Source organism: Octodon degus, unplaced genomic scaffold (genome assembly GCF_000260255.1).
Source record: "Octodon degus isolate 3935 unplaced genomic scaffold, OctDeg1.0 scaffold00344, whole genome shotgun sequence".
Classification (NCBI taxonomy): Eukaryota; Metazoa; Chordata; class Mammalia; order Rodentia; family Octodontidae; genus Octodon; species Octodon degus.
Window position 1 is genome coordinate 51,372 of NW_004524920.1, and position 13,951 is coordinate 65,322.

A 13,951-nucleotide genomic window follows, 5' to 3' on the forward strand; every position below is an offset into this window, starting at 1 on the left:
CTAGCTCCAAACTACATTCCTGCTTTTAACATTTTTTTTATTTTGAAACAGGTTCTTACTACATTGCCCTAGAGATCTGAAACTTGTGTTTATCCTATGTCAGAATCCTGAGAAGCTGTTATTACACACATGCAAAACCATGCCTCAATTATATAAGTTTTGAAGAATGTAAAAGAACCAGACATTATTCCATTCTCTTTATTGATTCTTCATATGTCAGACGCTTCTTCCTCTTATTTTTGCCCTTTCCCTTAGCCTCATCCCAACCTCCAGCCCCACCCTTATTCCCCCTTCCACTTGCTGCGCCTTGGCAGATTTCAGGATCAGCGGGGCAGGAAACACATGGTATAGTTTCTAGGGATGGTGGAAAAGCCCACAAATTTTGGAGACACGTCAATGTCCTGAGGCTCCTGCGAGGACTTGAAGCGGAAGTTCTGCATGATGGTGGTGAGGAAGAGAAATAATTCCATTCTAGCCAGGCCTTCTCCAAAACAGTATCGCTTTCCTGTAGGAAAGAGGTGGGATGGGTACAAATGAAATCAACTCTCATTAATACCTGATCCCATGCAGACACTTACTTGTGTTCATTTAGGTAAATGGACCTGAAACACTGTGGCCTGAGAAAAGCAGCTAATCCTCTCTGAGTCTGTTTCCCCTTGAACATGTGGTGGGTGCATTGATAACAGGATAAAAAAACGTGAAGTTCAGGTGTGCCCTTTCCCTAATACACTGTCACACATAGCTTCTGTGTTGTCATTAACTGTCAAGGATAAAAGAATTTTTCTGTATCCTAGGAAATATCTGACTCAGTCAACACTTCCTCATCTCTGAAAGAGGTCTAGTCTTTCCTGCCCTTCGGTCTACATACAGAAGTTTTGTGTTTCATATTTCTTGACATTGCAATTGGTTGGCTGAAGGTAAGATCCAAGAGGAACCCTAAGCTGGTGAATAGTGTTAGGCTCCACCTCAGAAAGGAAAGTCAGAATGAGCTGTCTTTGTTGATGTACAACAGTGGTGTCTTACCAATGGAAAAAGGCACAAAAGCATCACTCTTCCTAAACTGCCCCTTCTCATCCAGGAAATGTTGGGGGTTGAAATCACCAGGATTGGAGAAGAACTTGGTGTCTCTCAGCACAGATCCCAGTATAGGGAACACTTCAGTGCCCTGTCAGGGAGGAGGAATGGAAATTGCACAAAATTGGTCAAGGGATAAAGGCTCTTAAAGCCCCAGGAATTTACATGAAGAATAGGAGTGCCACAGGAAAAAAGAGAGTAAAGAGATATAGAAACTTGGGTCTTCTGAGACAGGAAATACGTGCAGACGAGATATCATGGTTTTTGGGAGGTAAAGTCTAAAAGATGCATGGCATGAGATTGGGGAGGTACAGCACATGTCTAAAGATAGGAGGGTGGAACAACGTGGAGTTTTGTGATGCCCCAGGAAGAAAATATGTAATAATTGGTGCTTATCTCTCCCCACACAGGCTGAAGAAGAGTCGTGTCCCCAGGGAACAAGTTCTAGGGGAAAAGATTTTATGTCCTTGGAGGCAGGCAGTCTGTGGGACATGGTGTCCAGACCCATGTCAGGGAAAATTCCGGGAGAAACACAAGAATCAGAAGGCTCTAAATGACAGAGGGCACATAGAAATGATGAGACTATATCATTAGCCTGCAGAAGCTTGGTTTGGTTTTCACTTGGCCACTGTAGGGAAGGTGAAGGAACAATAACTGAGAATGGTACAGGAAGGTGCCAGCTCCCATTCCAGCCAGTCAGGATTAGAGAGGCACACTTAAGAAAGCCAACAGTCATTTCAGAAGACACCATCCAGAAAAATAAATACATAAATAAGTATGAACAAAAAAGGCATCGAGAGAGACTCTGAATGAAGTAGAGGATCGCAACTGTCACTGGGGTACCAAAGAGAGTGTTGGAGGACCCTTCAGTTTATCAGGCTGGCACCTTAGGGATGAGGAAGTCCCGAAATTTGGTGTCCTTTGTGACCCTGCGTGCCAGGCCCATGGGGATGACATCTCCAAATCTTTGAATCTCATGGATCACTGCATCTGTGTAGGGCATCTTGACCCGGTCTTCAAACTTGGGCTGTCGGTTCCTGCCAATCACTCGATCAATCTCCTCATGGACTTTGGCTGTAGGAGAGGAAAAAATAGGTATTTAGTGGCCTCTGAGCACAGAGTCTGGTGCAAATATGTTAAACTGAACACATGCATGTGTCTATGTATGAGATAGATGTTCACTACAGGAAATAGATTAACCATAAACACTGCTGGATTTATTCATTTTGACCTGGTCATATTAGATAGGTAGGGGAGTCTGGAAGAAGGAGAGTTAGACACTGTTCTGCTGAGGCAAGCAATGGGACTTTTGTGGTTAAGAGCAGCCATTTACTAGTTGAGGTCAGAAATATACAACCAACTCCTGAGACTGGGCTGGAGCCTCTCAGCCCAATAGCCTTTGTCTGTGCACAGCAGTGTGTGTTTGAAGGCCCAGGAGCATGGGAAAGATGGGGCCTCAGAGGATCCTAGAGGATCAGAGTCCTCACTTCCCTGATCCATGCAGCCTTACCCTCCACCTCTGGGTACTTCATGAGCAGCAGCAAAGCATAGCGCAGTGTTGTACTGACTGTCTCTGTGCCCGCAATGAAGAGGTTCAGTGTGGTCATCACCAGGTTCTTCATGAAGAACTCTGAATTGGGGTTATTTTTTTCCTAAAATGAGAGGGGCTTTTATACTGTGCCCATCTGCCACCCATTTCCAGAATGGAATAGGAGATTTTGCTTTGGATCCACCCATTTTAGGTCAAGATCTATTTTGCAGTTGGAGACAGCGGGAGAACACAAGACTCTGCTTCCCCAGTATCCCACCCAACAGTTGTTGAGTGGTCAACTGCAGGATGATATGCCTGAGACAGTCATGCAAGTGGGAGCTGGAAGGAACAACATAGTATGGAAGGGATGGCAAGTAGGCCCCTAGATCTACTATCTTCTGTAGTTTCCCAGCGTAACACACTTCTCTGGCTCTGCCCCAAATCTTTTCCTCTGATCCATTGCCTGGCTGCCTATGCATCCCTGAGTTAACTCTGTTTTCACTCTTTAAATGGTAACAATATGTAGAAAAAGAATTATACAGAGAGATTTTGAGGAAAAAAAAGTGGAGAGGGCAAGAGGGTGTGATTCTGACAAAGTTAAAACATATTTTGGGAGGAAGACAAGAAGTCAGAGAAGTGGTTGCCAACAACTCAGATTTTTGAGGACAAAGTTCTGAGGTCAGAACAGTGGCTTGTAGAGGACCCCAAATGAGGGGTGTGTACATGGGAACAATCAGGAGCAAACAGAGGGGGAAAAATAGGATTAAGAGATGCTGAAGAGGTGGCCTCATACCGCACTGGAGAAGCCACAGCACCACTAACAGCAACCACTGTCTGCCAATAAGAAGGGACAGAAAAACTAATAACTTCTCTGCCCATGGAGAAGGGCATCAGGACTAGAAGAATATTTTGCAGCTAGAGACAGAGGAAGAACACAAGACTCTGCTTCCCCAGTATCCCCTGCAACAGTTGTTGAGTGGTCAACTGCAGGATGATCCACCTGGGACAGTCATGCAAGTGGGAGCTGGAAGGAACAGTGTAGTGTGAAAGGGATGGACATGGCATCCTCAGTCCCAGAGAAGCCCCTTGGTGACTTAACATTGCCAAGCTCCCAGAGTCGATGAGGGAGGGACATTCATGGGAGACTGCGGTAGTTGTCCCCCTGAGAGGCAGAGACCAGTGATCAAAGATTCAGTTCCTGCAATCAGACACCAGTTTCAGCATGACTTACACATGATTGGAAGCTTGCAATGGTACCATGTTCCTGCTACTAAGGGGAGACTTGAAGCATGGTCTTATGGAATGTTGTCTCTCAGCTAGCCACTGTAATGGATTGGGTTGTTATTCTGTAGTTGCATTGATTCCACAGAAATAATCCTGATTCAGTGGACAATTTACTGCCAGTGAACTTGTCTGCCAAATTCGCCATCACACTCAGGGAGAGAGACAGCAAGAGTTTCCTCACCCTGAGAAAGACTCAGGTCTGAGCTCACCCTGCCTTGCAATGGAAAGATCGAGGAGTCACTGGGGTGTGAGCACTCAGGTTCTGTCATGGCAATTAATTGAAAATCAGATGTGGTGCATCTTTTTGGACATTTAATCTGTGCTCTCTTCAGATATCTAATTGGTTACATTTTTGGATGTTCCTTGAGTTATTTAGTAGTATGTGGTTATGTTCTTCTATGGTTTCACATGTACGTTAGGTGGTTACACTTGTATATGTATTCTTAAATTGGGTTTGATTCAGTAGGAGTCTGGGTCCTTTCGCCCCTCTTAGCTCCATATATACTTTCTTTATCTTAAACCTCTGAGATAATATTATTAACATATTCCTTTATTCCTCCACACACATAGACTCCAACTGCCAAGTTTTAAAATTGATCATACTTAGCTCCTTCACCAACACTCCTGTATTCTCTAGTATTCCTTGGCTTTTCCACATCTTACCTAGCTTACTGTCCTCTTTATAAACAAGTTCTGACAACCACATAGCTTTCCTCAGTCACAAAGCAAGATCCTTTTCCCAAATGTAAACTTTCTCTTCATCCAATATCCTCTGAGAGCTCAGTACTTAACCTGCAATGCAACTGAAAGTTCCAATCAAATGAGAACCTACATCAATCTTTTCTTCTCATCTACCATGAATCTTCCTTTCATACCTATACATCAGTGCCTAACATGACTCATACAAACATCCACTATTCTTCCCACCCCACCTCATTGATCTCTCTGCAGAGAAACCACAAGTAATCAAAACCCATAGCATGCATAGAGGATATACAAGGAGGAGAAGAATACCTCCAAGAACAATCATATAGAATTGTGGCAATATTGAATTTGAGATGTTGTTATAAATAAAATAATTTCTTTTGGCAAAACACAGCAACAGAATCTAAATCACTTAAAGTAAATAAGAGGATTATGCACTAGCACTCAACATATCAAGCCAAAAATTATTCACAGGAAGGCACCATCCTACAAAACAGCTCCATATAAACTACAAATTCTCCAGTCCCCAACCTGCAGTAATTCTAAATATAATTTTTCAAAAGACTATACATGTAACATAGACCAATGTAGGAGAGTGGAGAAACAAGGAAATAGAAAACCTCCATGCCAACCCACCCAAACTCTAAGACAGAACAATTTGGTGACAAAGAAAGAAAAAAACAAATACCAAACAGAAATCTATGAAAAGTTCTTAGAAGGCACGGAGAAAGTAGATTAGTGCACACATGTCTAATATGAAGTACAGTGGCTGATACTGAGCATGAAAGAGTGAATTGTGATAAACAGCTCAAAGAAGTCAAAAAGGAAAATTAAAGAACAAGAGATAACTATCTAGCAGCTACTAGATGGCAATATGAAGCCCAATCTGAGGCAAATCAGATTTAGAGAAAATATAGAAGATTGCACCTGTCAATTCACCAACATACTTACAGAGATTATGAAAAAAAATCAAACATAAGAAAAGATTTTAAAATTCAAGTAAGTAATCCTCATAGAACACCGAACAATTATGTTAAAGAAGAACTTTACCAAGGCTTATCCTCATTAAACTTACACATATCAAGCAAAAAAATAAATAAAACTGAATTGTAAAAACAGCCAGAGAAAGGCAAAAAAAAATCACATATCTTTCTACGTAAAGCAACTAAAATCACAGCAGACTTCTCACCACAAATGCTCCAAGCCAGAAGATCTTGAAGTATTTCAAGCTTTAAATGCAAATAACTTCCAACCCAGATTGACTTAGCTATTAAAGCTATCCTTCAAAGTAAATAGAGAGATCCAGATATAATGATGCAAACCTCTAATTCCAGCACTCAGGAGGCTAAGACAAGAGGATAGTTGCAAGTCTGAGACAAGTCTGAGCTACAAAGTGAGCTCAAGGCCAGCCCCAGCTGAATAGCAAGACCCTGTCTCAAAAAGATCAAAAAAAAAAAGTAAATGGAGATAGAAGGCAAATTCTCCCAAAAGTCAGATACAAGATAAGAATGTCCAGTATCACCTCTTCTATACAACATAATACTTGAAACATTAGCCAGAGAAACCAGGCAATTGAAAGAAACAAAAGAGATACATATAGGAAAGGAAGAACTCAACTTATTACTATTTTAAGATGACATGATACTCTACACACAAAATGCCAAGAACTCCACCCAAATCTATTTACAATCAGTAAACAATTTCAGCAAAGCAGGATACAAGATATACTATACAGAAAAATCATCAACATTTGTGTACACCAATAATATATATAGCATTGTTTATATCAACAATGAATAGGCCAAAAATAATGAACAAGATGGAAAGGAAATTGTGAAAGCAATATCATTCACAGTAACTTCAACAATAAGGAAATAATTAGGAATTACCTAACCAAAAAACTGAGAGACCTTTACAAAGAAAACTACAGTCCTCTGGAAAAGGATATAGAAGACATAAGAAAATGGAAAGATATTTCTCACTCCTGCATAGGCAGAACCAAATGGCCCTAATAACAAGACCATTGGGCCAGGGAGATGACTCAGTGGAATAAGCACTTCCCTGGCAAGCGCAAGGGCCTGAATTCAATCCCCAGTTCAAAAAAAAAAAAAAACTTGCAAGCAATGGCAGTGACTCATCCACATGGCTGACACTGACAAAGGATCTATAAAGCACAGTACAGGGTTGCAGAATAAATCCTGAGGGTACTTGACTGACCTTGTCAGATATAAAATTTGCATTTCTTGTTGTACATACAAGTCTTGCTTTGTCTTGGTCTTAACCATCCAACAGAAAAGTATAAAAATGAGGTATATAAAGTAAAGCCACATTAATATGATGAGCTGTGAAAGGCTCAAGTCAACAACTTCTGTGGATAACCCACTACTATTGTGGGCTGCTGGACTGTGTCGGATTGTTTTTTGCTGAATTCATGCACCTATAGTATTTAGATACCAACGGAATACCCATTTCTGACAGAACTAAACAAATAAAGGTGATACAAAGGAAGGACCATTTTGTATCTGTATATGCAGAATAGTTAGGATAGATATACAGCTGCTTTCACTTAATTCAATGAGAAGAGAGATTTGTACTAATAGTGTTTGGACAGGATATTCTGTCTGCATCTTGTACTATAGACAACCACTAAGAAGATAACAATATACAATGTGTTAATTATTGAAACTGTCCTATTAATCTATTTTTGAAACTGTCTCATTGATATTTGTTTCTCAATAAAATAAAATTTTAAAAAATAAAATAAGTAAAAATCAAAACTGTTATGCAGCTTCAGTGAAGTCCCAAAAAGCTACCAACAGCATAGTTTACAAATCTAACAAAAACAGCCCTAAAATTCATAAGGAACAAGAAGAGACCTAAATTGGCAAAAGTCATTTTGGGCAATAAGACCAAAACAAGCAGCATTGTACTGCCTTACTTCAAGCTATATTACAAAGCAATAATGACCAAAATGGCATGGTAGCCAAATAAAAACAACTATGTAGATCAATGGAACTGAATTAAGGATACAGAAACCCCTCCAAACACACTCAACTATCTGATCTTTGACAAAGTATCCAAAAGCGTATGTTGGGCAAGTGGTGTTGGGAAAACTATCTGTTCATAGAAGAATGAAACAGGATCCCTACTTCTCAATATATACTAAATTAAAATCAAAATGGGTCAAAGATGCAAACCTGAAAACAGAAACATTAAACCTTCTGGAAGACAATAGAAGTAAAACACTAGGAAACATAGATATAGTAAAACGTTTTCTAAACAGAGCATCAATCACACATGAAATAGCAGCAAGAATCAACAAATGAGATTAAATCAGATTAAAAGCTTTTGCACAGCAAAAGAAACAATAGAGTGGAGAAAGAATCTTGGAAAGGAAAATAATTTTCCAGGTATTCCTCAGAAAGACTAATATCTAGGCTACACAAAGATGTAAAAATAAAATTAACAACAGCAAAAAGTCCCCCCCAACACTAATCACCTAAAATAAGAGACCCAGTCAAGAAATGTGTTGAAAAATAAAAAATTAATGGTCAAACGCATGTTAAAAATATATGGAAAGTACTCAACATCTCTGGCTATTAGAAAAATGCAAATTAAAAGAACACTAAAATTCCATCTTACTCCAGAAAGAATGGCAGTCATTAGGAAATTAAACAGTAACAAATACTGGTGAGGCTGTGGTGAAAAAGGAACCATCTTGCATTGCTGGTGTGGATGTGAACAAGCATAACAATTATGGAATTCAGTATGGAAATTTTTCAAAGAAATAAAATTAGAAATGCCTTATAATTCAGCTATCTCTCTCCTAGATATCTTCCCCAAATCATACTACATGCGTACCAATGTCTGTAGCAGCACTTGTCTTAGTTAAATCCTGGAAACAGTCTGTACACATATCAACAGAGGATTTGATAATGAAAATGTAGTATTCATATAGTACAATAAAACACAATTTGGCCATAAAAAAATGACATATTTGAGACACTTGAGGGAAACTGGATGCACCTAGGAAATACAATGTCTAGTGAAATAAACCAGGAAGACAAGGTTAAATACAATGTTGTATTTTCCCTTTGAGTGAAACAAAATACAAAGAAAGAAAATGATAAAGCGTGGAGAGAAAGGGACAATGGGATGGATCTCTTGCAGTAGGGAAGGGGTCTAAGGGAACCAGGGTAAGGGATAGGGCAATGAGGGGAATGACAATTGAAAGAAATAGATTGCCATTGTAGGGAATCTAATAATTTCAGTTCATATAAACACTATATGCCATCATATTGGCTCAGAAAAATAATATCAACAAGTATATGAGGGGAGATAGGGAAACCCAAAGAGGAAGGTTAAGGTGAGGGTTAGGGAAGGGATTAAAAAAAAACAGACTGTTGCATGCCATGCCAGCCCCACCCACAGACACGCCGAGACTGCGATTGAGACTGGGCATGGTGGCATGCACCTGTAATCCCAGAACTTGGGAGGCTGAGAACAGGAGGATCACTATGAGCCCAGTCTACATAATGAGACTCTGTAGACCATGTACTAAATGCATTAAAAAAAACAGGCTGTTATATACATGTAACCAATCCGCAAGATGATTGCAAACTGTATGAATTGCAAACATGGATTAATCAATTTTTGTGAATCAAAAACACATTTTCTGTGTGTTTCTATGTTGGTACAGAATAGTAAGTGGAAACACATGACTCTCTTTACTACTTAAGTTCAGATGAAAAAAAATCCTTCCCATCCCCACCCCCAATCCATGAAAATTCAGGCTCAGTAACTCTCAGTAATGATTTTTAGTGGTGGGAGACTTACATTCAGATGAGGATGAGGATCCTCCATTATTCTACTGTAAAGCATATAACTAGTCTCACAAGTGCATCTGATGAGCAGGGAAAAGGTTAGAGAATGATGCCTAAAAGCACCAGCCATGGAGTCAGATAGATGAGCATTGGACTAGTGCCCTCTGATTGCTTATGTCATGCCTGAGGAAAGCTACATAGACTATGAATTTGAAATTCCACACCTGTAAACTTCAGGGTATAATAGGCTATAGTTCTAGAGCTGTTCTGGAATGTTCTCATCAATTGAGACCAAGAAGCAGAAGGAGGTTGCCTTGCTAAGTTGAATGTACATCTCAATTTTAAGCTGCTTACAATATAGGATGTATGTAGATAATATATTGAGAGAAATGGATAATATAGATATAGATGATATAGATAGACTAGATATAGATATAGAAAGAGAGATATATACACAGATAATTGCAGGTGATATAGGCATAAATAAAATAGGAATAATAGACAGATTAAATATGAGAGGGCATAGATGGGACAGAATTGGAACTGACCACTTTCTTTTATCTGTAGATATTATATGGTCACCACCATAAGTTCCTCATGCCTCAGAGTCCTACATCTATAAAATGAAGAAGGGCTTGTCCTGAAGAACCTTATCAGCTGCACCCTGCCATGATTTCCACTCCTAAGAACACCCTTTCTTCCTATGATTTCCAAGATTCCAGGCAGTTCTTAACTTCACAGTTCATGACATTGAGCCCCTCTTCCCATGAAAGGACAGTTGTGGGTGTTAGGTAGGCTAATACAGTAAAGCAATTATAACAGCTTCTGGCACATGGCAGGACTTCTACAGTGAATGCATTTCCATCATATACCTGCCTGTTTATAAGGACAAAACAGTAATGGGGATGGTGAGAATTATTATAACCCAGGCTACTGGGAATGGGACTCAGTTTCCTCCACCAGCCTGATTCTCTCTGACTGGCTTTGGACCTCCCCCTAGCTGCTGAAGGTACCTCTTTCATGCGGATGAGAAAAGAGTCGATGAAGTTCCTTGGGGAATTGGGGTCCAGTGTGCATCGGTTCTGCTCCACCTTCTTAATGATAAAATTCTTCAGCCCCGTCAGGTTCTTAAAAGCATCTTGATGTGGTCCAGGCAAGTGCTTCATCACTGACATGAAAAACTCTAAGAGCTTTGAGGAGAGAATACGATGGAAGAATATCTCTCACTGCTTCAAAGGATCAGGTCTTCAGTTGGGGTTGCATGGAAAATGCATGCAAGGATCATATGACTTATGTGCACAGGCTGTTATCCAAGAATTCTGGTGAGATGAACTGTGGTCCCTCTACAAAACTAGGAACATAAAACTAGGCACACAAAACTAGGCTTTCTAATATTAGAGTGGGAATGAGTAAGAAGATATGTAGTTATTTAAGTGGTATGCCATGCTGGGCTATGTACCTAGTTATTTAAGCATTTTTGCAGGACTACTAGAGACAACTGTCCAGATACCAGTGGGATTTGGATTGGAGACTTCTGGACACATGTTCAAGTGTGGAATGTGGCTGGGTTTCAAGTGTTAAAGTAGGAGATAAACTTCTTCAGGGCTTTATATGTTCCAGTGCAATGCACGATGGGACCTTGTAAACTGAGTACACGTATTTGGGTGATTGACATAAATCTGTCTAGATATTTATATGATTTTTGTATTAATAGAAGTACCTGTGAGATATTCGTGTATTCAAGTGTGTTTAGGAGGGGGTTGACTAGGTATCCCAGGAGGCTGTGTACAGATCTGTGTAGAGGAAAATGATTGAATTGGGTTGTTTTGCAACACCAGGAATTAGGTATTCAGGGAGGACTGTGACAGTCATTAGATGCTAACAATGTTAAGAAAGATCTTAAGAAGAATCCCTAAGGGAACTGAGAAGAGGGCACTGATCTTGCCTTCAGCATCTATTTTTGGACCTTTTTGAAATTTTCAGCTGCCCTAGAGACTGTGTATTGTTCACTTCTTTTGGGATTGGAGCACTTTTCAATAGTTCAACAGTGAGGGCTTTTTGAGGGTGTCATTTATGAATACTGATTGGAGTCTGAGGCACTGGTGGCCCTGTGAGGGTGCAGTTGACAGGTATTTATCATGAATGGACCCAGGCTAGAAAACATTACCTGCCCAGTCGAAGTAGCTGTGAACTGGAAGCTTTGTAACATCATGCTCAAAAGTGACAGAAACTCTTTGTCTTCATAATCAAAACGGTCCCCAAAAACAATGGAGCAAATGACATTGGCGATTGCTTGGCTGATGTAGAAGGTGGGGTCTATGAAAGTACCTGAAAGTCAGAAAAGGATTATGATGAGAGATAATGATATGCAGTTGGGTAGATTAATGCCATCTGAGAACTTCAGCAGTGCTCCCCAGAGATGAGCCATCTTGCAGCACTAAACATTTGGCTGAGAACTGGGCACATTTCTCCAAGTCTCTTTGTTGGATGCTTTTCGTTCCCTCACTGCACACCAAGTGGCCCCTACTCACCACCTGTGCTCCGTAATGCTTCCACGATGAAGCCTGCCTCTTCCTGGATGCGTTCCTCAATTCCACGCTTGCCCAAGCCAAAGTCTCGCAGGGTTGAGATGGAGAAGCGTCTGAGATGTTTGCAGCGCTCCCCGTTGCTGAACACTACACCTATGGATGTGACCACAGAGGTGTGCAGAGGGGAGAGATGCAGAGAAGACAGGTCATGGATCACCCTTATGGGGAATTGGAGAATTGGGCTGTTTCACGGACAATGACATATTGGATAGACTGCAGGGAGTGTGAGAAAAGCTATAGCAGAAGAAATTGGGAGATTTTTCAAACTCAGAAATATGCAGGAAGTGTAAAAATCTGAAGACAGATATCTGAGAGGAGAGGCAAAATATGAGATAAACATACTGAGAACAAGACATACAGTACAAATGCAGAAATCCAGGAAGGTGGGAAGGAGAAGACTAGACAGAGGGGACATGAAATTATTGATTTCTGCAGGTAAACATAAAAATTAACAAGGACTCTTAACTAAGCTGTGGAACACAGAAATCATGAGAGAGAAACAGATTCTTCAAAGAGGAGACACAGTTGTGAGGAGGTGAATCAAGAGGCCCAGGAAATACACATTGAGATTCTGTGGAGGGAGGAGGAAGGGAGGCAGAAGGAGACAGAACAAGTCATGGAAAGTCACAGACATTGAACTTCATAAAAAGATCAAATAAAGTAGAGGAACAACATTCCAATAGTGTAACTGAAAGAGTTCTGCTACAAGAATAGCTTTAGTGAAGAGAAAGAACATTTGATGAGAAGGAAGAAGACAAGTGTAGACACAGAAGTAGAGAGAGTTGAGCACAGAAACTCCAATACAGGCACAGAAAGAGAGGAGCAATAATGAAATCACATAGCACAACTGGTGTTGATCGAAGACCAGATGAAAGACTTTCTACAAAATTGAGAGGGCAGCTGCATCAGCAGGGAAGGCAGGGGGAACTGCACCGACCAGCTCTACCTAGTCCCAAGTCCCCACCTTTGAGATTCCTCACCATGGTTCTCAAAGATCCATCCAAAGGTGGCCTGCTCCCCTCGCCCACTGAAATCCTCAGCCTGGTCCAGAAGAGCCTCCTTCACTGCATCATATCCACATAGAACCACGACACGACGAGTGCCCAGGTAAATGGTGAACACAGGACCATAGCGTTCGCTGATCTGATAAGGGTAGTGGGAGCCATTACAACGGTCACTCTCAAAATTGGCATATTAATCAGCAAGAAGTGGCTGAGGTAAACATTTCTCAGGATTCACAGTCAAGGGGAAGAACATCACAAGATCTTTTTCTCCAACTGAATACTGCTGAATATTCACAACTCTGTTCCAAAACTATGGACCTCCTTGCCAATCCCTACAAAAAGCCTCAGAAAAAGCATGCAATCACCATAGCCCCATGCCTGCTGCACTCCATCCATCCCCTGCCTGTGCACCTTCATAATGGAGTTATATATCTGTTCTGTATCCAGCTGCAGGTAGTTTCCAATGAATGGTAGTGGTGTGGGTCCAGGAGGCAGCTTTCTAAATATCTTCCTTTGTTGCCAAGTGGACATTAAAACCATTACACTCAGGCAGACTATGACAGCCACCAGAAGCAGCCCTGAGGCCAGCATAGTGGCAGTGAGTCTGAGAGTCAGATGATAGTGGCTAGAAAGGTTTGCTTTTATATTTTCTGGGAGACAATGGTGACCTTTGGTCCTGATTATATAATTAGTTATTTCTCAACCCAAGTCTGCACTCAGTGTGCACTCTGCTCCTGTTGTAATGGAAACAACCAGTGAGAAGGAGAGGAACTTCTGGGATATTTCACTTAGAGTGTCCCTAGGGCTAAATTTGTAGCATGTCTGGCAGAATTAACAGGGACTGAAAATGGAAGGAAGGAAGTCAGTAAACTCCAGAATTTAGGATCTGAAACATTTACATACAGCAGCATTTGAGATATGTGTTTGAGGTCTCAAACTGAA

The 13,951-nt window shown here is 40.7% G+C and overlaps 1 protein-coding gene across 2 annotated transcripts; it reads right to left on the bottom strand.

Moving 5' to 3' along the window:
* Positions 1-256: 256 nt before the first annotated feature.
* LOC101572149 (cytochrome P450 2A13-like) lies at positions 257-13,600 on the bottom strand. Of its 2 annotated transcripts, XM_004647969.2 has the most exons (9): positions 13,421-13,600; positions 12,986-13,148; positions 11,949-12,098; positions 11,585-11,745; positions 10,431-10,607; positions 2,585-2,726; positions 1,961-2,148; positions 1,024-1,165; positions 257-505 (listed from the first exon to the last, which is right to left on the bottom strand). In XM_004647969.2, exons 1-9 carry the CDS (start codon positions 13,598-13,600, stop codon positions 324-326), a joined length of 1,485 nt encoding a protein of 494 aa, XP_004648026.1. In that variant the 3' UTR covers positions 257-323. The 2 variants fall into 2 exon arrangements, with proteins under 2 accessions (XP_004648026.1, XP_004648027.1); XM_004647970.2 differs by lacking the exon at positions 12,986-13,148 and having other exon boundaries at positions 11,949-12,106; positions 13,419-13,600.
* Positions 13,601-13,951: the final 351 nt, after the last annotated feature.

Excerpts from the sequence above, each read along its gene's own strand:
- LOC101572149 (XM_004647969.2), bottom strand. The coding sequence starts at position 13,600 with ATGCTGGCCTCAGGGCTGCTTCTGGTGGCTGTCATAGTCTGCCTGAGT. Across the intron at positions 10,608-11,584 it reads CAGCTACTTCGACTGGGCAG|CTCTTAGAGTTTTTCATGTC; the intron begins GTAATGTTTTCT and ends CTCTCCTCAAAG. Across the intron at positions 1,166-1,960 it reads GGGACTTCCTCATCCCTAAG|GGCACTGAAGTGTTCCCTAT; the intron begins GTGCCAGCCTGA and ends CCTCCCTGACAG.